This window comes from Sorex araneus, chromosome 1 (genome assembly GCF_027595985.1).
Source record: "Sorex araneus isolate mSorAra2 chromosome 1, mSorAra2.pri, whole genome shotgun sequence".
Lineage (NCBI taxonomy): Eukaryota > Metazoa > Chordata > Mammalia > Eulipotyphla > Soricidae > Sorex > Sorex araneus.
The window spans coordinates 131,492,387-131,519,689 of NC_073302.1; the positions used below are offsets into that span (position 1 = coordinate 131,492,387).

The 27,303-nt window shown below is 34.7% G+C and overlaps 1 protein-coding gene across 2 annotated transcripts in view; it reads right to left on the reverse strand.

The window, feature by feature from the left end:
* The window catches only part of HCN1 (hyperpolarization activated cyclic nucleotide gated potassium channel 1), a 382,774-nt gene that overhangs the window by 335,470 nt on the left and 20,001 nt on the right, over positions 1–27,303 (reverse strand). Inside the window, exon 2 of one of the 2 annotated variants that reach the window (XM_004608418.3) lies at positions 989–1,412. In XM_004608418.3, the coding sequence (XP_004608475.2) occupies positions 989–1,412 (424 nt within the window). The remainder of the gene's footprint in view (positions 1–988; positions 1,413–27,303) is intronic. The other variant, XM_055132368.1, reaches the window with a different exon arrangement.

The following is a 27,303-nucleotide window of genomic DNA, read 5'->3' on the forward strand; positions in this document are numbered from 1 at the left end:
CAAAACACTGATACAGCCTCACAAAAAGCACAGCTGAAGTCCTTAGAGTTTATAACTTGCGTAAACCTTCATCCCAAAACATAACTCTATCCAGAATTTCATTAGTGAGCAAAGAAACAATCCAGAGGCAACGTGTTCACTTCTGCAGTTTGGGGCACTTAGGACGACACTGTGTCTCTCGTTTTTATACAAAAATAAATTTCAGGTTGCAATTAACTTTCAAAAGATAAATTTAGATGAAAAAGAAGGTTGAAAGGTCAAAGTGAAGAGTGGAGTGAGTTGCTTTGCTTAGGAATGTTAATTTAATCTCTGATACTAGACTTCAGTGGACTGAGTTCTTTCTGACCCTATGAAAAATATTGGGCAGGATAACTTTTTGTACTGTCTGTTTAATAATTCCCCTACTGGGTATCAGAATTATAAAATATGTTGAGAGAATCTAAAATTATCATAAAATGAGAAAAATGATCTAAATTATTTATTATACAATAGTTTGGAAATGCTGAAAATTGTTTTGTTTTGAACATGGATTCTCAAAAAGAATTTGAATTAAAATATTAGGAGAAATATATAACATATCATTTTATAGAGCTAATCATTACAAACGAATTGGCAATCAGATCCCATACATCTTTGTCAGAGAAGGTAACTGATTTATTTATGTTAGAATAAAAACAATCTCATGGTAGAGAAACAGTTGCATTGTTAAGCTAAAAAATTATTCATTAAAACACTTATTATCTGAAGTGAATTTTTAAAAGACTGAAACAACATAAGATTATTTTTAAATCACTAAATTTTCTGTTGATGCAAAACTAATATCTGATCTATATTATGAAGACTTTTGTGCCAAAAAAAATAATAAATCTTTATATTGAATTTCATACACTCTTAAACATACATTTAAAAAGGTGGTTCATTTAAATATAATCGCAATTAACTAGCTCATGATACAAGAACATTTAAAAAATGAAAAGATATTCCTTACCTCTTCCCACTGGTGTATGTATCTAATTAACCTTGAAAGTCGTAATAAACGCAAGAGGCTGAGAATCTTTGTAAACCTCACAATGCGAAGTGCTCTGGCTGTCTTGTAAACTTCTGAATCCATTCCTTTTTCTACAATGAGAAAGATATAATCCACTGGGATTGATGAGATGAAGTCAACCACAAACCAGCTTTTTAAATAATTCATCTTGATCACTTTAGGGTCCAGGATGATTTCAGAACTGTCTTCATTGACAGTCCCAGTCCTAAAATTCATGATCAGGTCCAAAAGGAAAACTGTATCTGATGCCACATTGAAAATAATCCATGGCGTTGTTGTCTGTTCTGTAAAGAACGTGATTCCAACTGGTATGATGACCAGATTTCCAACCATCATTATAAGCATTATTAAATCCCAATAAAACCTACAACAAATAAAAAATCATATTTTAATATGTAGACAATAACCAGTTCACCTTCACCCTCCCATAATTATGACTGGCTTATAGTAAAACAACAAAATGTTGGCTTTATAAATAATGCAAATAAATATTTCTAAACAGATATAAAAATGACTATACACCTAAAACAATGAATTATGATTATATTAGTGTAATTTATTAGTATAAATTGCTATGTAATTAATTCAAGAATATGTATAAATACATTTTTCCTGTAAAGAAGAAAAACAATTTACCCAGTAACTAACATACATGGTAGAAAACAAAAGAGAAGTATAAGATGAGAAGCCCCACCTAAATACAAATTTTTTGGAATAGACTCTATGGAAAACATCAAAATACTTTATATGTCAAATTACCAATCATGGGTAATTAGCAATAAATATAAAATAAAATACTGGTACTGAAATAGAACAAAATAAAAGTTTTGTACTGAAAATAATTCTGTAGGTGTACAGATTAAGTCAAACATAGATTCTGGAATAATTCATAATTTCACAGTATTCCAAATTACATACTTTAATCTTCTTTAGTTGAAAACAAGAAAATGAATTTTTATGAGTCCTAAAATAATATAACACACAACTCTAGTTTGGAAACTAGAATCTTTCTAAAATTCGCACTTTATTCCTACTTCATTTTAAATGATTTCTTGTCAACATTTTGAGGGGATAATTTTGAAGGGTGCTTGGGGGCAAGAGAGCCACTCAGTGATTTTTGATGAATCAGATCAGCAGTTCAATAGAATTAACAGACGATAAAGTTACTATTCAGGTCTTAGGGTTCAGGTCCTAGGGTAGACCACAAGGACAACCCCAACAGTGGTGCTGGTGAAATCTATACCTATACCTGAAACCTATACCTGGAACCTCCAGGTTTACACCAGCCACGCTCAATTCTTAGACAAACATTACATGCCAAGGATTTAACCAGAACTGGACATGCATCCCTAACTCTAGACCCTAATTCCTGTACCTCTAATTACCCCACCCTACTGCCACTATTTTTTCCAAATGAATTTTTCTTTATAATTTCTGATTTAAATTTTAAGATGTGTAGAATGATGGTTATTTCAAACGTTTTCATCTTATGTTAAAATTGAGGGAAAAACAAGGAACTTTAATGTTAAAAGCATAGTTAAGTCATGAAGAGTATAGTGTCATTTTCATTTGTAGTCTTAATCAAAAGACACTAAGATTAAAAGACTAGATGATAGACTACACTTACTGCAGCATAGATTAATAAAGATGAGGAATCAACTCAGTGAATCATCATTACTGTCATCACTCATCTGGTTGCTCATCAATTTGCTCAAGCGGGCACAAGTAACGTCTTCATTGTGAGACTTGTTGTTATTGTTTTTAGCATATATGGAATATGCCACGGGTAGCTTTTCAGGCTCTACCATGCAGTCAAGATACTCTCAGTAGCTTGCCGGGCTCTCCGAGAGGGGCGGAGGAATCAAACCAGGGTCGGTCACATGCAAGGCGAACGCCCCACCCGCTGTGCTATCACTCCAGCCCCAATGAATCCTATGTCTCCAAATGCATGAGTTAATTCATCCACATCAGAGGTATCCTCTTCTGGCATCTTTGTTACATGTGACATAAACTTCTACAGGAACTTTTCTACTGACTCACTTTTACTTTTCATCACTTTTTCTACTTAGACTATACTGTGCCACATTTTGGCAAGCTATGCATTTGCATTAACCTTCCAAAGTTACTAACACCACTAATTATGAATGATAAAAGCATAAGTACATGACAGAACTATAATAGACCCTTGTCTAGTTACATATAACCTAAACTCCGGGGATTTAATCAAAAAGCTAGATGTTTGCCATACTGAAGGTGTTTCCAGTATCTCCATCAAAGTCTATACAATTATGGACAACTTTGCCAATACGCTTATCAGTCTTGCATCATGAATTGCAATTTCACTGCAATCTTTACTTTTTCTTTTCTTTCTTAATGGCAATGCAGAGTCTGCCATTTAATATATTAAGGACATAGGGGAGAAGAGAGAAAATGCAATATTGTAATAGTTATTTCAGAAAGAATTTTGATCTCTAAACTCTAATGTGAAATTATGTGATCCCTGATAATTTTCATTTTTCTGGACACTCTATAAGTCTATTTCATGAGTTCTTTTCTGCTTTTCCTGTCTCAAAGACGTATACCCTTGGGTATCACAGAAAAACCTTTATTATCTACTCTATACATGTTCTTTGGACAAATTACACACTCATCCACATATTTAACGATAAGATTCCAAAGCTTTGTCTTAAGTTCATTTCTGCCCTCTCACCTTCCTAATCCAAATAGTACCTAATGTAATCTATCTGCTACATGCCTCATATTCATATTAAACAGCATGACTAAAGTCAAAATCATCATCTCCCCTCCTACATAAATTTCTTATATCAGGGAATGAAAAAATGTAGCTTAATAACAAACTATAAAGTCTGAATCCATCCTAGGTAACTCCTTACCCTAAATCCATACAGTCTCTTATTTATTAACTCACAAAAGCTGGTTGACTTAAACATATACTTCAAGTTGCATTCAATTCACCCATATGTTTTTTTTTAATCTTTTTTTTTTTTTTTTTTTTTTTGCTTTTCGGGTCACACCCGGCAACGCTCAGGGCTGACTCCTGGCTCTGCACACAGGAATCACTCCTGGTGGTGCTCGGGAGACCATATGGGGTTCTGGGAATCAAACCCAGGTCAGCCGCGTGCAAGGCAAGTGCCCTACCCGCTGTACTATTGCTCCAGCCCCTGTTTTTTTTTATCTTTCTTTAATTAAAATTCCTTATCAGTTGTTTATTTGAAAAAATTTAATTCTCTAATCCAAAACCTCCTATCTACACAATGTAGAGTATTATGGAACCAAATGCATATGGTTTTGAAAATCAGATAACATGTAAAGCAAAGATCATGGTACATATTACAGTCTTTGAATCAAAAAATGAATACTACTTTGTATTCATTTACCTCTGTTTTCATACCAAAAGAAATTTAATTTTGTAGGGAGCAACTAAGAGCCCACTGGGAAATACTTTTATTAAAAGTATATAAAAATACTTTTATTAAAAGTATTTTCCAGACATCCTTTTTTTAAAAGAGAGATGTTATTTTAGGGGAAAATTATATTCTATTCCCTCTTATTCAACAGAGATGAAAAGGATATAGCAAAATTCATTATTATAGTGATAATGTTTATCACACCATAGTTTTTTATTAGTGGTACTTAACATGGTCTGAAGCCATTAGATCTATCAATAGCAGTATGAAGCTGCATTAAAACTTAAAATTTCCTTTAAAAGTACCATTGAATATTTTTCAGACATAAATACAGGTCTTGTTATAGACTTTGAATAATAAAATACATGATTTGGTTAAGAAATTTATTTCTTTGCCACCAAAAAAAGTTATTGCCTATTCTAGAAGTATCACTAGAATTTCTGTTTTTTAAGTATTGAGCACATTCCTCAAAGCAAACCTCATTATGAGATTCTCTTGTCCACCTGCCTACAAGCTCTAAAAATTTCTTTTAAATACTCAAGTTTCCCCATTTCCTTAACTCTCAAATTCTATGTGTTGAACATTTTATATCAAAACTATCTTTTTTATACTGCCTTTTCTATACATTCCCTCCTTTCACTGGCATTGTCATCTCTCCAGCTCAGAAATAACTCTTGCTTGAATATCCTGAGTCTCCTGTTCTACAATCTAATCAATTGTCCTTATCAATCTTCAAGCAAACAATTTGCCAGATCAAAAACTATCAATGATTTTCTCAAGGCTAATTTTAAAAAAGCAACTTAAACTGGTTTTTCAAGTTATTCCATGACTGTCTCCTTTTTTTCCAGCATTTTCTTCCACTGCTCTAATCTTTCTATCATGAACATCAAGGTAAACATAGATGTCATATCCATTCTACCCATCTTCTTTGCTAACTGTATTCTTCATATATCCCTTAAGTTCCGGTCTAGCAAAAGAGTCATAATTTGAAAGTCCTCTACACAAATCCCAGAACAATATATATTATATTTCCAGTATTCTTACATTGTATTTTTGTCTTTTCTTCTAATTATTTGATTTTTCGTGAATCATTCCTGAAATAAGGCTCTATGAAATTCAAAATGGTATCTTGACTTCTGTTTAACTTCTATTGTAACACAGACGTTACATTATCTAGGAGAGCAAGTGCTAATTATATATTGATTGACTTTTTAGTGGAAATACTTTTAAGGGTTTTAAGAAAGTCTGTAAAGAAGTTGTTTGTATTTATTTTTATCACTGCCTTTCCTTGCCAAAAATAATTTCAGATGGGAATGGATACTGAAAAAGTTGAACTGTAGCACTGTCGTTCCCATTGTTCATCGATTTGCTCGAGCAGGCACCAGTAACATCTCCATTGTGAGACATGCTGTTACTGTTTTTGGCACATAGAATACACCACGGGTAGCTTGCCAGGCTCTGCCGTTCGGGCAGAATACTCTCAGTAGCTTGGTGGGCTCTCCGAGAGGGATGGAGGAATAGAACCCGGGTCAACTGCATGCAAGGCAAATGCCCTATCTGCTGTGCTATCACTCCAGTCTCACTGAAGAAGATAGTTTCTTATAAAAAATATTAGATAAACAGAGAAACAGAGAGAGCATACTGCAGACTGTGATATGAGCAGCCCAGAAATGGTCTATTTATTAAAATTAAAACCCATCAATGCAGTACATGTTTTTTAAGTTTGCATACAGAGACAGATTTTAATTCATTAATAATTTTATAGCAGTACTTCAAAATAAGTAATATAGAAAACAAAGAGTTTTAAAATATGTTGTTTAGACACCCTGTAAATGAAAGTGCTGAATTTTATACCAGGGGCATTTCATTCAAAATCCATCCACCTCTATTCATTTTGCTATACTAAGGCAGTTTTGATAGAGGATCTTATTTGGAATTTGATAGTAGACAAGTTCAAATCCTGATTTCACTAATTCATGAGCACTTTAATTTCCTTCTGCAGTAATCATAATTGATTGGTAGGAGGACTGCATGTAATGGTATCCACAAAGTGAAAAACATAAAATTGTTTATAGAATGTTCCTTTCTCTACCAACAAGGCAGAGAAGAAGTTCACAGGAAAATGTATAAACTTTCCAATTACAGCAGACTCTAAGTAAGAAATCATACTTACTTTATACTGAAAGTTGATATAAATTTAATCAAATATTTTAATTACCATATCATTTGCAGTATCATCTTAATTATTAATATTCATAGACAAGTTGTTTTTATGTAAAAAAATTGTGCTCAATATAAAATTTTTTTTAAGTTTTTAAAAAAGATCATCCTTTACTTCTTTGGGAGGAGTTCAAAATTCAGTTACCTTTTACCCACCTGAATCCTAATATTTGTGGTAAATAAAGTCAATCCACTCCCAATGATGAGAATTTCCCATTGAATTTAAGATTTCCCTCACCCTAATATGATATCTGTCTTGGTTGAAATAATCTATCAGACATTTTGAGAGATGGAGGGTACTTTGTATTATACATGACTACACTAAGGGTTTACTACTGGCTCTGTTCTCAGGCTTCACTCCTGGAAGTGCTCAGAGACCATAAAGGTGCTGGAGATTGTCCGCTGTTCCAGAAAGCACTTCTACCCCTGTATTTTAGCTCCAATCCTATAATGTCAGACATTTCTAACAAAAGCTTACGGAATTTAAATAACTGTCATATTTCATTACTGTAGGCCCTTCCTTTAATTTTCCCCTGCACAAATTGAATGATTCTCTTCTGCTTTCTTTCTGAGGAAACAAAATTTTGTCATATAAAGGAATAGCTGAAGTGAGATGGTCGTAGCACAGCTGTCATTACTAACCCTGAATAGCCAATTTTAAAAATCATATTTTAGGTATCTATCATTATTATTCAGTCATGTATTTTCTAAAAAGTTAGTTATCAATCTAAATAAATAAGCAAATTCCCAACTGGATTAACTATTCGTACAATAGCATTTTAATCTTTCAATGGAATCGGTTTCAAGAAATTCAAATAATTACCCAATTGCTAAGCTAATATTCCTTCATAAGTGACATAAATCACATTCTTTTCAATTCTGTGCCCTCTTATTAGTGTTATCAGTAACAATTCATTCCTCTGAGTTTCAACAGTCAATACCTAAATTTTGATCTGCTGGGTTCTCAGAGATCTTTCATCACCTAACAAACCTCCTTACTCACACAGAATACTCACACCGGCCTTCATAATTTGTAGGATTTTCCCTAAGTATTTCTTAGGCTTTACAGATAATTTTACTTGGTCAAGCCTACATTTTTTGTTCAATATATTGATGTCATATAAAGACAAATACACTGTTTGCAGGCCAAGTGGAGTCCAGGGGTGGGACTACTAAGGGAGAAGGAAGTAAAACAAATAAAGAAATTCAAAACTAGGCTAGATGCAATGAAAATTCACATACTGCGCTAAAAATCTGAGAAGATACCAATTGTAGGAAAGTTTTGCCTAACTTGTGGATAATGGCTTATAACATATTTGAGGAAATTCAAATGCTTTTAGTAAGCAAAGTTATTTATCCAATGTGAACAGTAGATGGGCAAGAGAGGCATTATGTTTTAGCTAATTTCATTTATTAAATGAGCTAATGGAATAAAATTTTAATCTGTATGAAAGTTTTAAGTTCTCTCTGAATTCCAGCAAAAGTTTAACTTCCCTCTTCCTCTGCAACTGCACTTTTAATTGTGTGTCAATCTTCTATACTCTTGTCATGCATTTTACCACTTCGTTCATTTCTTCTACTTGAACTCTCCCAAATTTTTATTTCCATTAATTCTACATTTTTACAGTTTCTCATTAAAAGGAGGTTGAAGGACCTGTTTTTTTTTTATTCCATTCTTTGAGTGGGCGTTTTATTTACTGCCTTACTAACTCTAGTTACTGTCTCTTTTGGTCTCAACTACTACAGCTTGTTAATAACAATAAACAGTGTTAATAAAAATAAAAATCTATCAGTGGCCTTAATCTCAAATAAAGTTATAAATGTCTCACTATGTCCTGCATATTTAATGGTCCCTGGATGTCCCAAAGGAATAGTCATCTCAACAGAATGAAATCCATGCTAATTTAGTATAACCCTAAGTCATCTTTCTAATAAATTTATTTCTATATATTATTACATAGCTGCTTCTCTTTTATTCTTCCAACCAACTATACTGCATAAAACTTAAAAAGTGTCCCTGACTCCTTTTGTCTTAACTCTGACATTGAATCATTTGTCAAGATATATTCCATCTTCATAAAATAGTTCTCATCTTCAGCTGTCCATTTTGTTTTGTCACCATCATTTTTGGTAAAATTCTTTTTACATCATCAGCCTGACTACTAATTTTTCTATTTTTACCTGTCCCAGAAATTCCTTTTCTATTTATATCCATCAGATTTTCCAATTTCTTCCAAAGCACAATGCAATCATTCAAAATTACCTAAAATATGTCCCAATTCCATACTTTGAAGTTTATACACACACACATATATATATACATATATATATGTATTTGGCTTTTGGGTCACACCTGGAGATGCACAGGGGTTACTCCTGGCTCATGCACTCAGGAATTAACTCCTGGCGTTGCTTATGGGACCATGTGGGATGCTGGGAATCGAACCCAGGTTGGCTGCGTGCCAGGCAAATGCCCTACCCACTGTATTATCACATATATAAACATGATGTTTATATTTTATAATACATAGACTTTAGCTAAATTTTTTTGAAGTAAATAGATTTTATTTAGAGGTTTCTGAGGGAAGGAGCAAAGTATAAGTGGGAGAGAGAAATAGTAAGAATAACGCACTCAAGGGAGAATGCGGGCTTCTCCAAGGGTGGAGGAAGCCCCTACACATTACTGAGCTTTAGACACAAAAGTATGAAAGCATGAAAGTACATATCTCAAGAGGGGAGATGCAGGCGACACATGTGCTCGGCCACATGGGCACAAGCAGCACATGGGCTCAGGCAGCATATGGCCAGTCCTTAGCTAAATTTTTAAGAATGCTGTGTGTTCGACTCCTTTCCTTGACTCTGCCAAACAAATGTCTCAGATTTCTTTCCCTTAAAACCTAAACTTGGTTGAGGAAACTTTGGTACATCTATACAATGGAATACTATGCAGCTGTTAGAAAAAAAGGAAGTCAAGAATTTTGTAGTTAAGTGGATGGGCATGAAAAGTTTCATGCTGAGTGAAATGAGTCAGAAAGAGAGAGACAGACATAGAAAGACTGCACTCATCTATGGTATATAGAATATCAGAGTGGGAGACTAATACCCAAGAACTGTAGAAATAAGTACCAGGAGGTTGACCCCATGGCTTCGAGGCTGGCCTCACGTTCCGGGGAAAGGGCAACTCAGAGAAGCGATCACCAACTACATTGTAGTCGAAGGCCATGTGGGGGAAGGGAGTTGCGGGCTGAATGAGGGCTAGAGACTGAGCACAGCGGCCACTCAACACCTTTATTGCAAACCACAACAGCTAATTAGAGAGAGAGAACAGAAGGGAATGCCCTGCCACAGTGGCAGGGTGGGTTGGGGGGGGAGATGGGATTGGGGAGGGTGGGAGGGACGCTGGGTTTACGGGTGGTGGAGAATGGGCACTGGTGAAGGAATGGGTTTCCGAACTTTGTATGAGGGAAGTATAAGCACAAAAGTGTATAAATCTGTAACTGTACCCTCACGGTGATTCTCTAATTAAAAATAAATAAATTATAAAAATAAATAAATAAATAAATAAAAAAACCTAAACTTAACCTCTATAAATCCTAATATTGCCACAATGTTCAACACAATAATGTACCTTCACAGAACCCTATAAATCCTTTTTCCAGCTTAACTAGAGTTTACTCACTCCCCTACCTCCAAATCCTGTCTCTATTCTCCGAGTGATTGTACATTTGTGTGAGTCCACTGGTGAGTAACAAATATGTTACCATAATAAAGTGTCAATAATATTCTAACAAATAATACCTCTTAATAAAAATATCTTAAAATTCTGCTTCTTTACTTCAAGCCAAACTAAATGCCTAATAAGCTACCTAGAAAAAGAGTACACCTTCTACTGATTTCCCAAAGAACAAATTCAATACATCTATGTCAATGAGTTTTTATTACTTCATTCATATTATTTAAATTGATAGCATTATTCATTCTATTATATTGCTCAAAGTGCATATATATATGAGCATTTTAAAAATTTCTATTGTATTGTAGAATGATGCATATATATTTATATGCACAAATGCATACTTATATATAGATTTATACATATACATATATACTTGATTTGGGAGGCCACATCTTTTCAGAGATCATTCCTTGGTGGTGTTCTGGGACCATAAACAGATTAAGCAATGCCAGGTCCTATATTGCATTTTGCCCTGTGCAAGGCAAGTGCACCATTTCTCTGGTCCCTATGATGTACATTTTTAAACTGCTCTAATTGAATTCGACAACAGAAATAAAGGGTACATTCATTATACCAGTTAAACTTACTTCCAATGAATGCCACAACTTTTATACCACTAAATAAAAATATTTTACCCTGATTGTCACAAAAGGCATATTTTATAAACTATAACTTTTTGTTTGGCTGAAAAACCACAATTGCAGTGTTCTGGGCATACTTCTGGCTTTATGCTTAGGGATCAAGCCTGGTAATGCACAAAGGATTACTTTTGGCTCTGTGTTCAGGAATCACTCATGGAAGTGCTCAAGAGGCTCTATAAAAGCCAGAGATTATATCCAGGTAGCTGTATGCAAGGCAAGTGCTCTACCCACTGTACTATCTCTTCCAGCCATTTACTCTACAATTTTCATCCAAAGGTACAAAATGAGCAGAAATCATTATGCTGAAGTATTCTATAAGTACAATAATAACAGTTATTTAATAAAAAACAGTGAAAAGCCAATAGAATAATACATAAAGTAGTTCACACTTTTAGAGTTCTTTTAAGTGTTTAACATAAAGTTATTCATTAGATTCTTCACATTTCAAATATTCTGTTGAATTATTTTTTGTAAATTTTCTGATTAGGATAGTCCACTGAAGAACTGAGTTTGAAAATTGTTGGATGAAGTTTTATACATATACCATCACAGTTTGAAAATTTTCTTTAATAAAGCTGGAAATATTTTGGCTTGGATAAATGCTAAATTATTCTTATAATATTCTTAACACTATAGATTTTTTTCTTCAAAGTGTTTCATGTAACACTAGACTTTGAAGCAGAATTTTTTTTTCTCTTTGGGTCACACCCAGCGATGCACAGGGGTCACTCCTGGCTCATGCACTCAGGAATTACTCCTACTGGTGCTGAGGGACTATATGGGATGCTGGGAATCGAACCCAAGTCAGCCGCATGCAAGGCAAATGCCCTACCCGTTGTGCTATCACTCTAGGCCCGAGGCAGAATTTTTTCATTTCCACTGATTTTAGATTCTATAAGGACAACTGGACCTACCGTTCTCATTTAGTTTCTCCCCACCCCAACAGGAAAAATTAAAACTATGATTTCTTGTTTAAACTACAGTAAGGTTTTCACCCACTGGCAGTTACAGAGAATAGTAATGTATTAAGGAAGAAAATGCTTTTAACTGGTACATAATGTTTTTATGTCTATATTTACCAAAGAAGGTGGGTGGGTGGGTAAATTTCCTCTGGAATAGCTAAGAATAAAGACCCAAGTTAAACTTAATTGCCTAAAAAATTCACTAAAAAGTATGGTATTTTTAAGTAGAACTGCTAGTACAAGAAAATTTTAGTCACCTATCAATGAACTACTAAACGAAAGAGTCCAATTCACTTTGTTCTCACCAAAAAGTATATTTCTGCATAGCTGTGACTTTAAAAATGTTTTATATTAACATACTAGAAGAAACTTAAAAATTTAATACCCCAGGACTCAAACAGAATGCCAGACCTGGGGAAACAACTTAAATGATTTTTGTATAGATTTGTAAACTGAAACCATAGAGCAACATGAGTACTCAAAGGGAAAAACACAGGAAGGAGGACGAGTCAAAGTGATGGCCATTAGCCAAATCTCTCGGACAAGAAGGATCAGGAAATGAGTCTGAGTCGGAAATGTCTGAGGCAAGACAGGGACTTGGCAGAGGAAATAGAAAGAGATATCTTTCCAAGAATAATAGTGGCTAATCTAAGGTAGATAAATGTATTTCTTACATAAATTGACAAGACAATGTTTACAAGACAATGTTTATTTGCATTTAACTTGGGCTACTGCGGACGTGAAGCTTTTCTAGAAAAGGGCTGAGTATTTGGTAAGATTCACTTTAAAAAGAAATACAAATTAGCTTAAGATACCAATAAGCTAGATTTTAAAGATCTCAGCCAAAGGGAGACAAAGATACCATGCAATTTCATTAGAGTGATGTGCTTGAATAATGCATCTATTTATAGTATTGGTAGTGGCATCTTTTCAGATCAAAAGTTTATTTCATTACATAAAATGTTTAATCTCTTATACTTTGGAAGACACCATGACAAGCAGAAGTCAAGAGTATGAAAGTAACTCAAATGCAAGGTACAACATGATTAATTCAGATGACAATTAATGAAACATAAATAAGGAATTCTGAAAGTTCAGGAGTGAGGGAATCTACTTCAGGTCACTTCAGAAAAATGAAGGAAAGTAGCTAGAAGTGACATAGATTCTGACAGACGAAGATGATGTGCAGTAATAGGTGGAAATAAATAGATTTGAAAGGCCCAAAGAGAATAGGGGCATAAATCATAGTTTCAATATCTGACTTGTTCCTGGAAGAAATAATATTTACAATGTTAATGAATTTAGTGAATGAGCATGAAAACTGTGGAAAATCAACTGATTTGACCAGAACATAGGTGAACAGAATCGGTTTTGGTTATGTATAATAATCTTATTAGCTTTTCACTCCAAAAAGATCAGGATTAATCTACCCTAGGAAAGTTTGAGCCCAAATTATAAGAGTGACTTTAGGGTTGGAGAGAGTACAGCAGGTAGGTCACTTGCCTTGCATGGCAAAACCGGATTCAGTCCTAGGTATCACTGCATATGGGTACCCCAGCACTGCTAAGCGTAATCCCTTGAGCAAAGAGCCATTAGCACAGCCAATCTGGTTCCCCCAAAACCGCAAAAAAATGTAGAAGAAAAAGACCAATTTTTGAAAGGAGTTACATTATACAAAATTGTGGGTTATAACATTCGGTATGAAAATATTATTTCTCACATGAGGTATTACAGACACTTTAATAACTACTGCTCAGCCAAATATTGAAAATCTACACACTGACAATCTAAATTTATCTAAAGATTTAGGATTCTTTCCACATCAAATATGTGTAAGATTATATTCAAATAAATGTGCATAGGCTATTTCTTTACCCATAAGAAGGTCATATTAATAATTTAAAAACTGTTTTCATGGGACCATAGGAAATGGAGTTGTAGATGAAGAAGGGGGTGGGAGGGCAGAAATTTGTTTATAATCACAGATATGATATAATCAGTTCCCAAATAAGGAAGAAAAAGGAGTGAAGAAAAATTTAGGACTAGAGAAACCCTCTCTCCAGAGGAAACCTGAGTCTTCAAAAGTTGCTTTTGAGGGAGTTGTTTTTATTCCTTCCCCAAATAAAAATGCTAATTGCCACACTCCAAATATAAAACATTTAGTCAAGGAAACCAGGAGAGAATTTTAATTCATAGTTCTGGTCCATAGTATCTTTAAAACACTGGGCCAAATAAGTTTTTAATACAGTGAGTCCCCATCCCACCCCAAGACTTCTGCATTGTCTGAGACCATCTGCTGAGTCCTCCAGACTGAGGAAGCCCACCGACCCAACCTCTCTAGAAACCAAGGTACATCCCAAAGTACCCAGAAAGCTGACACTGGCTTTTCTTGTTTGTCATTCAGGTGCCTCAAAGGCTCCAGCCACTGTCAGGCCCGGTGGCCCCTTCACCATCTGCAACCTCTTTCAGGGTCCCCCTGACCAGGGAAGTCCCTCCAGCACCTCTAGAACCCAGAACAGTGCAGATGCCACCCCTTCATCCCTACCAATTCCAAGCATTCTCGGTTCTTATATATTTCATCAAATATGTCTATTTTAAGCCTTCTAAGCAAACAGAGATATTGGACACTGAACAGCATGACCAGTGAAGCAACATTCTGAGGACACAGGCATTGCTAGATTAATATAATATAAAGAGTACTGTTTGCTGAAGAACAACAAACTAGATCAGCTATCAGATTCCTGGCACCTGACACTCAAATCATAGCACCCACAAATATTTAGGAACAGTGGTGAAAAAAAGATTTTACCTCCTCTGTCCCAAAGACGGGACGAAAGGCCTAAAAAATCATTGAGCTTAAATAAACCCTCAAGCCTCATGGATAAGGAACTCAAATCAATGAGTTCCATACAATGGCCATAAAAATAAATCAATCACTGGAAGGAAAATTCAACCAACTTAGAGAAACTGATCCAGGATATCAAAGACTCTATACAAATGGAAATGAAGTAGTTTGATAATGCAATAGCAAATCATAGTAACAGAATTCAACATTCAGGTGATGTTATCAATGATATTGAAGACAAAATGCTTGCCATCACAAATAATGAAGTGAAAGAAAAAGTAAACAAATGGAAGAAAATGTGAGATTTTTGATAGACAATAGCAAGAGTAATATCTTTAAATCATAGGAATACCAGAAGGAGAGGAAAAAGGGGAAGAGCAGCTAGTCAAAGATAGTAACTAAAAAACTTTTTGATACCTTGAGTCTCCTGAATAGATTCAAGAGGCTCAAAGAGTTCCAAACAAAATAGACTCAAAACAAAAAAGAACACCAAGAAACATAGTAATCAAAACTGTAAAATCAAAAGACAAAGACAATTAAAGCAGAAAGAATACAGTTAATAGAGAAAGTTTCCCTTAAAGGATGTACACATTATTCACAAGAAGAAAACCATCTTCCACAAGAATAGTATAAAATCCTGAACCACTTATTTTAATAGGATACATTTGTTAATTTGTCAGTGACATATGCTAGTCAAGTCCAAAGAAGTCTCCACTTCCTATGCCAAAATTTGCAAGCATAAATTTATCTCCACCAAATAGTAACCTTAGAATTTATCTACTAGGAAAGATCTTTTGTTTGCCAAAATGGTTAGATCTTCCTTTTAATGCTGTTTTGTAACTGATCTGAGAAAGTATACTCTCATAATCTTCAGTATAATAAATTATGATGTACTGATCTGTAAGATTTCCTCCAGAATAATGTCATTGGAAGTGTTAAGTAAACAGCATGTGACAAAACAGATTTAAACAAACATTTCTAAGTAATATTTGCTTTACAACAACAACTGACACAAATGGATAATCATAAAGAACTAAATGAACCTAAGATAAATTTTGAGTGGTATCAAATTATTTTAATACAGTATCAAAGTACTAAATGTATCAATGAGTTAATTTTTGGAAAGTAACAATTCATGTACTAAAATCTCTATTAAACAGTATATGAAAACCAATTCCTCATTTTTTATAAAACCTTTATTTATTTTTTTAATTGAATCACAGTGAGATAGAGCATTACAAAATTGTTCATGATTGCATTTCAGTCATACCATTCAGTCATTCTAACACCCATTCCTCCACCAGTGTAATTTCTCAGCAACAGTTTCCCCAGTTTCCCTTCCACCCCTTCAAGCCACCCAGCCTGCCTCTCTGGCAGGCACCTCTCTTCTCTCAGATTCTTTCTTTTATCACTCTCTCATTTTAGGCATGATGGTTTGTGACACAGATGCTGAAAGGTTAGCATGTATAACCTTTTACCTGCTTTCAAGACTTCATTCTTGTCCAGAGTGATCATTTCCAGTTAGTGTTGTCATAATGGATTTTCCTCCATCTAAACTACCATTCGTCTCCCATTCATTGATCAACCATGGACTAATTCTCCTGGGCCATAGAACACTTAATTTTTCATACTTCTCCTGTGGGCTGGAGCACAAGTGGGTAGGGCATTTGCCTTGCACGTGGCCTACCCGAGTTCAATTCCTCCATCCCTCTCAGAGAGCCTGGCATGCTACTGACAGTACCCCACCTGCACAGCAGAGCCTGGTAAACTACCTGTGGCGCATTCTATATGCCCAAAACAGTTAACAACTAGTCTCACAATGGAGACATTACTGGTGCCTGTTCGAGCAAATCGATGAACAACAGGATGAGAGTGCTGCAGTGCTATATCTCCTGTACTTTCTTCCATTATTCAATCTTTCTTCTTCATTCTCACCAACGTTTACCTAAATACTTGAAACACATGGTGTCTCACTATCACAACATACAAATCCTACCTCTCATCAGGGTCTAGCTAAAATGCATATCTTTCCATTAAAACTCTAAATTTTAAGTCTAAATTAAGCACACTATTAATCTTAATATTCATTACCAGAAAGTGATTTTCAATATGCAATAAAAAGTAAGTACATATAAGTGTTATTAAAGTATTTTATATAAACAATTCCTCAATCTTCCTACCCTTTCTGCATGACAGGATCCTACAGTATGACTAACTTCTACATTAACTTTCAATGTATTTTAGTACCTAGTACAAGGATCTATCTACTTGCAGCTCAAAACCCAACTATTGAGTAAATTTTATGTCAGCCACAGGTATTAAAGTAGAATTAAGTTATTTTTCATATAGTTGATAAAGTAAACTTACCTTTAACAGTTATATGTTTATGAAATGTTCCTCTATAAAGAGCTAAATATTAACTTCTTTATGAGATTAGTATAGTTTCTGTTCTCAGTTATCATTAACAAAAATGAGTCAGAGGTGGTTAGTTTTCTGTAGTCTCTAAAAGTAACAGGAGATAATATTTTTTCATAGATGATTTGAAAGTTATTATCATATAAAAAAGTAGTTTATACCAAGTGAATTTCAAAACACTATAATTAAAATCTACAGTGTAAAATCCTTTTTCTCCTCAATGTAAAAAATGTCATGGGAAAATAGGAAAAGGAAGTAGAATAAGAGAGAAGTGAATACTGTGGGGTATATACTATTCAAAACTGAATTGTACTGTACAAATAGGTATACTGGATGTCTGGAATATTATTAATAATTCATATGGCACCACAAAACTATGGATCACAAGACTTGTACCTCACATGAACTGTGAGCATCATACCATGCGACTGATTATTGTGTAGACATAGGTAGCCTCATCTATTCCTGTATTTGTTCAGGAAATGCAATAATCATTTTCATTATACTCCAAAAGAACTTGGGGTCTTTAAAATTAATAGAGTTGTTAGGATAATAAACATCAAAAGTTAAAAATTATAGAAAAGCTCTGCTTCAACCCTACTGAACCTAACCAGCCATGTTTTCAGAGGACACTACTGTAGGCTGAGTATATCGTTGGCATCCACAAGTGTGTCACAAGTTTCAATTCCAAATATAGGCAAAGAAAACATATTATCAACATTGCTTGCAATAAAGGAGCAGATTATATCATGCAATTAAAAAGTGGTTAGGGACTGATAGTCAAACTATCAAACTAGAAATATTAGTTATCAGTCCGGGATTTGGGGGCTTGAAAGTACCTGCTTTGGTTTGTTTAGAACTGAAGATTACTATACTAAACAATATGGAAATAAAAATGGTGTAATAAAAAATAGAGAAAATTGTTATGAAAACTCCACATATTTTTATTGGAGTAGACTGCAGTTTGGGCTATGCTTTCTAAATTTGCTTTAAAAAAAATTACTCTTTGGGGCTAGAGTGATGGCACAAAGAGCAGGGTGCTTTACTTGCACACAGCCTACCTGGGTTCTATCTCCAGCACCAGACATAGTCCCCTGACCCCTGTCAAGGACTGATCCCTGGGAACAGAGGCAGGAGTCAGCCCTGAGCATTGTCATCTGTGGCCGCCCCACCAGAAGAAAATTTTTTAAAAAACATACATATATATATATACATATATATAAAACCTATCACTCTTAATCTTGATCACATATCTGTGGTAATATTGGTCAGAATCCCAATTATAGTTACTTCTGTTTCCATTCTTTCATTAAAGAGTTAAGAGTGATATTTAATAATCATTTATTTGAGGGCTAAATATTTGTATTCATAATTTGGAAATCCTTTAAAGCTGCTAGTTTCACATCAATTTTTAAATCTGGATTCATGAACAAACATTTTATACTTTGAGTTATGATTCAATAAACTTTATTTAGCTGTTCAATTCATTCCATCTTTGGCCACTGAGAGCCCTTTAGGTTATCTTTTCAAATTCCACTCAACCATCCCTAGTCATTAGTAGCTTTTCCACTCTAGCACAATTCTTTCCTTATATCAGCATCACAAGTGGAGAGGTTAGAGGTGTTAGAGAAATGTGTTTGTCTTCAAATAAACTTTTCTATAGCTACAATCAACTGATAAGACATTCTAAAACAGCCCGCTAGGCAACCTTCACAAACTTGGCTCTACGTCTGTAAGGACAGAAGTTCAGCAGAATCACTGTTAGTACTAGTTTTTATTATACTACTCACAATTAAGTGTGAGTATACAGATTACCCTCCAATTATTTGTCACTATTTTCCATATTTCAAACTATTTCTATTTAATTTTAAGGAAAAACAATGTTTTTCTCTGGTGAGATAACAAAATTAAGATACTTAAAGCACTAAGATAGTTGAATAAAACCTTTCAGATATTATACTAAACTTTCTATGAGATAGTCATATATTAAATTCGAACAGTGAAATGTTAATTTTGATTTTTAATAGCAGTTAAGTATATATAGAAATTTGCCCCCAAATTAAGATATTCACGCTGAATAAATAATATGTGACATTCAAAACTTTTTATTCAGTTAGAAGTTAATCTTTTAAATTCTTTTTAAAGAATCTCAAAATTTTATGAAAAAAGTTATATTTTAAGAGACAAAACTGAGTATGCAAGTTATTAAGATTGAAAAAAAAAACAAGAAAATACATTCAATGAAGAACAGTTATCTACTGATTCTATATAATTTACCATATTTTTAATCACTATATATCTAGTGTACATTATGGGCACTAGTAACATTTCTTAAAGATGAAATTAAAACTTTTATTTGGTAATGTACAAAAATACTAGAATATTTTTAGTATATTTTTATTGAAATAACCTTTTAGTCCTTTCAGAGTTAATTTAATATTATCTTATGTATATTTTGATCATTAAACATACATCAGAAAATATTATAAATTGATGGCACTCTTTAATATCATAATTTTAAATGTTTTAGTAATATATTCTAAAGTATACAATTTAAATATCTTTGGGCTCTAAAATATTAATGCACAAAAAAGGTGCATTCATTTTAGTAAGAGATGCATGAAGATAAAAATTACTTCATGATGTCTACAAGTGGCACAAAATTTAAGAATTTTGAACCACTGAAAATATAAATTAACAAAACTAAATAAATAAAATTATCATTTCCTAAGAAAAAGAGATTGACAACTTTCTGAATCCCCCTATTCTCATTAATCTTCTGAATTTCTGTGCCATGGGAAAGACAAACTACACCACATACTTCAGGTAATTTGCAGCATTCCTTTAATACTAGAATATGACACTAACTTGATTCCTAAGTCAGATGTGGGACAAAAGCAGCTTTTGTCCCTTTAGGTACTTCACTACTCCCTTTCCATCTGATTGTCACAGAATGTCAGTACCCATCCAAACTGATTCAACTGTTCCTTTCCAAATGCACTAGATCTTATAGTGAACAATCTAAAAATATTCATTTTTCAGACACATCCATCAGCCAATCCCAAATGTGGATCCAGACTATTATATGTATTCTTCCCGTACAGAGAGAGAGATACTCAATTGTTAGAGAAAACACACAACCATGCCAAAGACTGCCATTACAAATTTATGTACTTCCACTTCAGCCCCATTTGTTATACTTGACTATACCTTTTGACCTTGCTCCGGATCATCCCAAAATATTAAATCAGCTTTATCCTCAGAAAGACCTAAGTAAGCATAATATGATTTAAGGGTTATTTCAGTACAGTTACAGTCACCCATATGAATTCAAGGAATCGCTTACTTCTTTTCACTACAAACAATACAATCATTAGGTACAAAAGCCAATGTACAGATTCTTTAGAAAAGAAAAGTAAAATCAGTGTGCATATTAAGTAGAAATTTTCCTTAAGTAGAAATACTATAAATAATATCTGTCATATACTATCTACTTCACTAGAATAGATGTTCAAGCATAACAACAGAAAATGTTGAACTGAAGCAATAGTACAATGGGTAGAGCATTTGCCTTGCATGTGACTAACCTGATTTCAAACCCTGACATCCCATATGGTCCCTGAGCACCGCCAGGAGTAATTCCTGAGTGCAGAGCCAAAAGTAAACCCGGAGCATCTCTGCATGTGATGCGCCCCCCCCCAATAAAAAAACAAAACAGAAAATGCTGTAGGAAAGACCTGTTAACAGACCACACATTAGTCATATTCAAAATTTGTCAGGCTCAGCCCTACTGGCTATTAAACTAGACAAAAAAATAGGTATTTCTCAACTACAGCTCTGCAGAATCACGATTCATAAACTATATAAGATTGTAGATGTACATGTGAATATTTTAATAAGGCTGGACTTCATATAAAAATTTTACTTGAATATTGGTTTCATGTAGAAGCATCACTTTACATATTTATACATACTTTAAAATTAGCTTTTCCAATATCATCTGCTGGTTCATGATAGGTATTAGTAAAATGAACACCATATTAAGTTCTTAATAAAATCATAATATTCAATGTGCATTTTATCATCACATAGCTATCGATATATCATATAACTATATTTTATCTAGAAGTAGCTCCATAATACTAATATATTATTTTTTCAATACACAAGCAAATTTTTGTCAATGATATGATTTTAATACCCATAATATATATTAGAAATAACATTAAATAAGTAACAGCATTAAACTCTTAAAATATTTACTGTTTTTTTTTAATTTTTTATTAGTGAATCACCATGAGTTAACAATTACAAACTTACGAACTTTCCTGTTTGCATTTCAGTCATGCAATGACTGATCATTTAGTGATCATTTAACCATCCCTCCACCAGTGCCCATTCTCCTCCACCAATGTTCCCAGTATCCCTCCCAGCACTCCTGCCCCATCCCCCAACACCCCACCCTGCCTCTGTGGCAGGTCATTCCCTTTTGTTCTCTCTCTTTTTGGGTGTTGTAGTTTGCAATAGAGGTATTCAGTGGCTATCATGTTAGGTCTAAAGTCTACTCTCAGCATGCATCTTTCAACCTGAATGGGTCCTCTCAGCATCCTCTACTTGGTGTTCCATTCTCTATCTCAACTGCCTTTTCCCCAAGCATTGAGGCCAGTTTCCAAGCTGTGGGGCAGACCTCCTGGTCCTTATCTCTACAACTCTTGAGTGTTAGTCTCCCACTCTGTTACTTTATATTCCACAGATGAGTGCAATCTTTCTAGGTCTGTCTCTCTCTGACTCATTTCACTTAACATGATACTTTCCATGTTAATGCACTTATATGCAAATTTCATGACTTCATCTTTTCTAACAGCTGCATAGTATTTCATTGTGTAGATATACAAAAGTTTCTTTAGCCAGTCATCTGTTTTTGGGCACTCTGTTTTTTTCCAGATTTTGGCTATTGTAAACAGTACTGCACTGAACATACAAATGCAGAAGTCATTTCTACTATACATTTTTGCCTCTCTGGGATATATTCCCAGGTGTGGTATTGCTGGGTCAAATGGGAGCTCAATTTCTAATTTTTTGAGAATCATCCATATTGTTTTCCAAAAGGGCTGAACCAGTCGGCATCTTCTTCTCCCTTTCTTTCCCTTTCTCCCCACATCTGCATCAACACCAGTTGCTTTTGTTCTTTTGGATGTGGGCCAGTCTCTGTGGTGTGAAATGATACCTCATTTTTGTTTTAATCCTCATCTCCCTGATGATTAGTGATGTAGAGCATTTTCTCGTGTATCTTTTAGCTATTCGACTTCTTCTTTGAGAACATTTCTGTTTATTTCCACCACCCGCATTTTCTGATGGGGTTGGATGTTTCCTTTTTGTAGAATTCAATCAGTGTCTTATATATCCTTGATATCAACTCCTTATCAGATGGGTATTGGGTGAATATCCTTTCCCATTCTGTAGACTGTCTTTGTATTTTGGTCACTGTTTCTTTTGAGGTGCAGAAGCTTCCAAGTTTAAGGTAGTCCCATTTGTTTATCTCTGTTTTCACTTGCGTGGTCAGCGGTATTCTTCAATCCATTTGTACCTTCAATAAAGGTATTAAAGAAAATACCTTTAGCTTCAATGTTGTGGAGAGTTTTGCCAACCTTGTCTTCCATGTACCTGATGGATTCTGGTCTGATGTTAAGATCTTTAATCCACTTTGACCTGACTTCTTTTGTACATGGTGTTAAGTAGAGATCTAAGCCCATTTTTTTGCATGTAACTGTCCAGTTTTGCCAGCACCATTTGTTGAAGAGTCTTTCCTTGCTCCACTTCACAATTCTTGCTCCCTTATCAAAGATTAGATGATCATATATTTGAGGGGGTGTGTCAGGATATTCGACCCTGTTCAATTGGTCTGTGGCTCTGCCCTTATTCCAGTACCATGCTGTTTTAATTATTATTGCTTTGTAGTAGAGATTGTTGACACTGGGAGGGTGATTCCTACCATATTCTTTTTCCCAAGACTTGCGTTAGCTGTTCGTGGGGGCTTATTGTTCCATATGAATTGCAGGAGTGTTTGCTCCATTTCTTTGAAGAATGTCATGGGTATCCTTATAGGGATTGCATTGAATGTGTACAATGCTTTGGGGAGTATTGCCATTTTGATAATGTTAATTCTCCCAATCTGTGAGCAGGGAATATATTTCCATTTCCTCATGTTCTCTTTTATTTCTTGAAGTAGCGTTTTGTAGTTTCCTTTGTACAAGTCCTTTACCTCCTTAGTTAAGCTGATTTTGAGGTACTTGATTTTCTGAGGCACGATTGTGAACGGGATTGATTTTTTCATGTCACTTTTTTCTTTCTCATTATTTGCATATAGGAAAGCCATGGACTTTCGGGTATTCATTTTATAGCCTGCAACTTTACTAAACAAATCTATTGTTTTTAGGAGTTTCTTGGTAGAGGTTTTAGGGTATTCTAAGTATAGTATCACATCATCTGCGAATAGTGAGAGCTTGATTTCTTCCTTTCCTACCTGAATGCAAAATATTTACTGTTTTATGCCCTACCAGGAATTCAGAAAACAAAGATTTTCAGAGCTTAAAGAGCATGCCTTACAAGTAGACATTCTGTCTACTAAGATAAATGGTAGCAAGAGAAAATAGAACCAACAGAAGATAGAAGACATAAATGCTCTGGAAAGAATTTGAAAATAAAATAGGGGAAAGAATAGAATGCCTAAAATTTCTGGCTAAAACCAGAAAATGTATGCAGTCTCAAGATAATGGAATGTGAATTATTAATAAATTCCAAGAGAATGGAGAGGTCATTTATGTGTTCAAAGATTTGTGGGAAATCTGAGCTCTGAATGGGAATATATTCAAATGCAACTGTGCCAGAGGAATATCAAACAGAGAATGTGAAAAATACACAGCAATATGGCATGAAGAGAACTTATCAATTACTCAGTTATCTATGCATCTATCCAACTAATTGGAAATAATTCAAAATGTTATATGTAGTTGCTTCTGTATAAGTATAATTTGTCAAAATTTTAGTTACCTCCTTACCTACACTGTAAACTACTAAATTACCTGTAGTAATAGTTCCTACTTTTCCATCTTAAATTCATTAGTTACATATTTTTTCTTTTGTAGCCAAGCCTGGCAGTGCTCAGGGGCTCCTCTAAACTTTGTGCTCAAGAGCCATTCCTTGTGGAGCTCAGGGAAGCACACAGTGCCAGAAATCCAATCAGGGTCAGCAGCATGTAAGGCAAATGCCGTAACACATGTATTGTCTCCCCAGCCCTTCTGCTACCACACTTTCACATACGTTTTACTAACTGCTGAAATAGCTGAAATCTCTATTCTATCCTTCCACATATTACCTGATAGTTTTCTTTTGTTAACAGAGATTATCTCTCATTACAATTTAATATACGTCTTTCACTCAAGGTTCGTAGTTGGAAAAAAAAAAAGCAGGTATATTGGTCTGCCTTCTTCACCACTCTATCCGGGATCTGCCTTAGTGGACCACATGTGCTAAATGACCAATAATTCAGTATCAAATTAAACAGAACATCTGTGGTGTTTCAAAGAATTACTAAGGATCATTTGAATTCCACTGCAAACTGCCTAGCTCTGTTTTAGTACCACTAGTTTACTTTTGTAACCAAATACTTCTGCTTACCCTGGACTTAAAAAATTTTTTTAATGAAATAGTGTTTTTATGTTTTAGGCATACAATGTTATAACATCATGCCCACTAACAAAGTTCCAATATCTTTCCATGACTATTCGTAGGTTTCTTCTCACCCCTTGCCCTATATCACTTCTTGTTAATCTCAGTTCTTTTACCAGAGTTTGAGGATTTATTTTCAGGGACGGTGTCTATCTCTTCCCTTGTTTCCTTATGAGTGAGATCATCAAGTATTTTCATTTCTTCTGAATAATTTCACTCAGCATGATTCCCTCAAGTTCCTTCAATGTTGTGCAAAATATAGTATTTAATATTTTTGCAGCTGAAATTAATCTGTCGTATACATATGCATGGACGGGATTGATAGCACAGTGGGTAGGGAGTTTGCCATGCACACGGCCAATCCGGGTTCAATTCTTCCATCCCTCTCAGACAGCCCGGCAAGCTACCGAGAGTATCCTGCCCACATGGCAGAGCCTGGCAAGCTACCTGGGGCATATTCAATATGCCAAAAACAGTAACAAGTCTCACAATGGAGACGTTATGGGTGTCAACTCGAGGAAATTAATAAACAATGAGATGACAGTGCTACATACATATGCATATACATATGTACACACACAACATATATGTGCAAAATTAGTACAACGAGTAGGGCATTTGCCTTGCACACATCGACCCGGGTTCAATTCCTCCATCCCTCTCGGAGAGCCCGGCAAGCTACTGAGAGTAGAGCCTGGAAAGCTACCCATGGTGTATTCAATATGCCAAAAACAATAACAAGTCTCACAATGGAGACATTACTAGTGCCCACTCGAGCAAATTGATGAACAACACGACAGTGCTAAAGTGCTACCTGTTGTACACATGAGTTGTCTCTCGATATTGCCTATTGTAAATAGTGCTTCAGTGAACATAGATATGCAGCGTCTACATCTTTTTGTGTTCTTTAAAACTGCAATTAATTCCATCACCTATCTTATTTTCTAAAACTTTAAATCTAACTCTTTTAAGCAGATACAATTCAGCAGGATTTTCCCTAATTTTTCAGTATCTTTTTTTTTCAATTCCAATTGTGTTCAATATCTCATTTCTTTGGGTTATTTCCATTGCCTCAGTCCCAACAACTAATGGTGAAATATGAAGTAATTGTTTTTGGATATGCAGCAATTACATTAGATAGAATATCCTTCCATCAGATCTCAGGAAACCAGAAAAAAATGATCTCAGAGGTAAAACTGGGCTATAGTTTTGAGAGCATATTTTTTTAGGCACTCTAATTTATAAAGCATTAATAATAGACTTTCAGGCATAAAAAGTTCCAACTCCAAAGTCATCATGAGTGTCAGTCTCCCTCCACCAATGTTCCAAGGTTCACCCAGCCAGCCTCAACAAACTCATTTTTTTGTTGTTGTTTAATTACTACCATTTGGTTCACAAGTTTACAACAGTGCTGGCTCTACAATTTTGCTATACACATTTATCTCACCTCTATACCATCAATGTGCTCAAGGCCCCTGACAGTGCTCTTTGTTACCACTAATCTACATAATCCATATCCTCTTTCTCTACCCCCTTCACTGTCTTTGACATTCCTATTTCTGCAACTCAGATTTCATTCCTTACTTTCCTTTGTCTTGTTACTCTACATACCACAGATAAGCAAGAACATCCTGTATTTGTCTTCCTTCTGCTGACTTACTTTGCTTAATATGACATCGGCCATAGATCCAACTCATAGAAACCTGGTTGATTTCAGCCTTCCTGGTGGCTGTATTATATTCCACTCTGTATTTACACCACAACTTCTTTATCAACTCATCTGCTGATGGATGCCTGCACTGTTTCCTTATCCTGGCTATTGGACTAAGCACTGCAATGAACATAGGTGTGCATTATATTTTCTAGTTCATGTTTTTGAGTTCATGGGTAGATGCCAAGAAGTGGAATGGCTGGATGATGTGAGAGGTGTATTTTTAGTTTTTTGAGAAATCTCCATATTTTTTTCCACAGGACTGAGCCAGACAACATTCCCACCAGCAATGAATGAGGGTTCCAATTTTACCACATCTCCATCAACGCTGATTGCTTCTTGTCCTTTTGATATATGACATTCTCAGGGGTGTGAAACAAGATCTTGCTGTCATTTTGAATTAGATTTCTCTGATAATAAACAATGATGAACGATGTTTTCAAACACTTCCTGGTAATTCATATTTCCTCTTTATGGACATGTCTGTTTTTCTTCTCTTCCCAAATTGTTTGATGAGGTTATTAGTTTCTTTATTGCTAAGTTCTATGAGGGTTTTATGGATAGATATC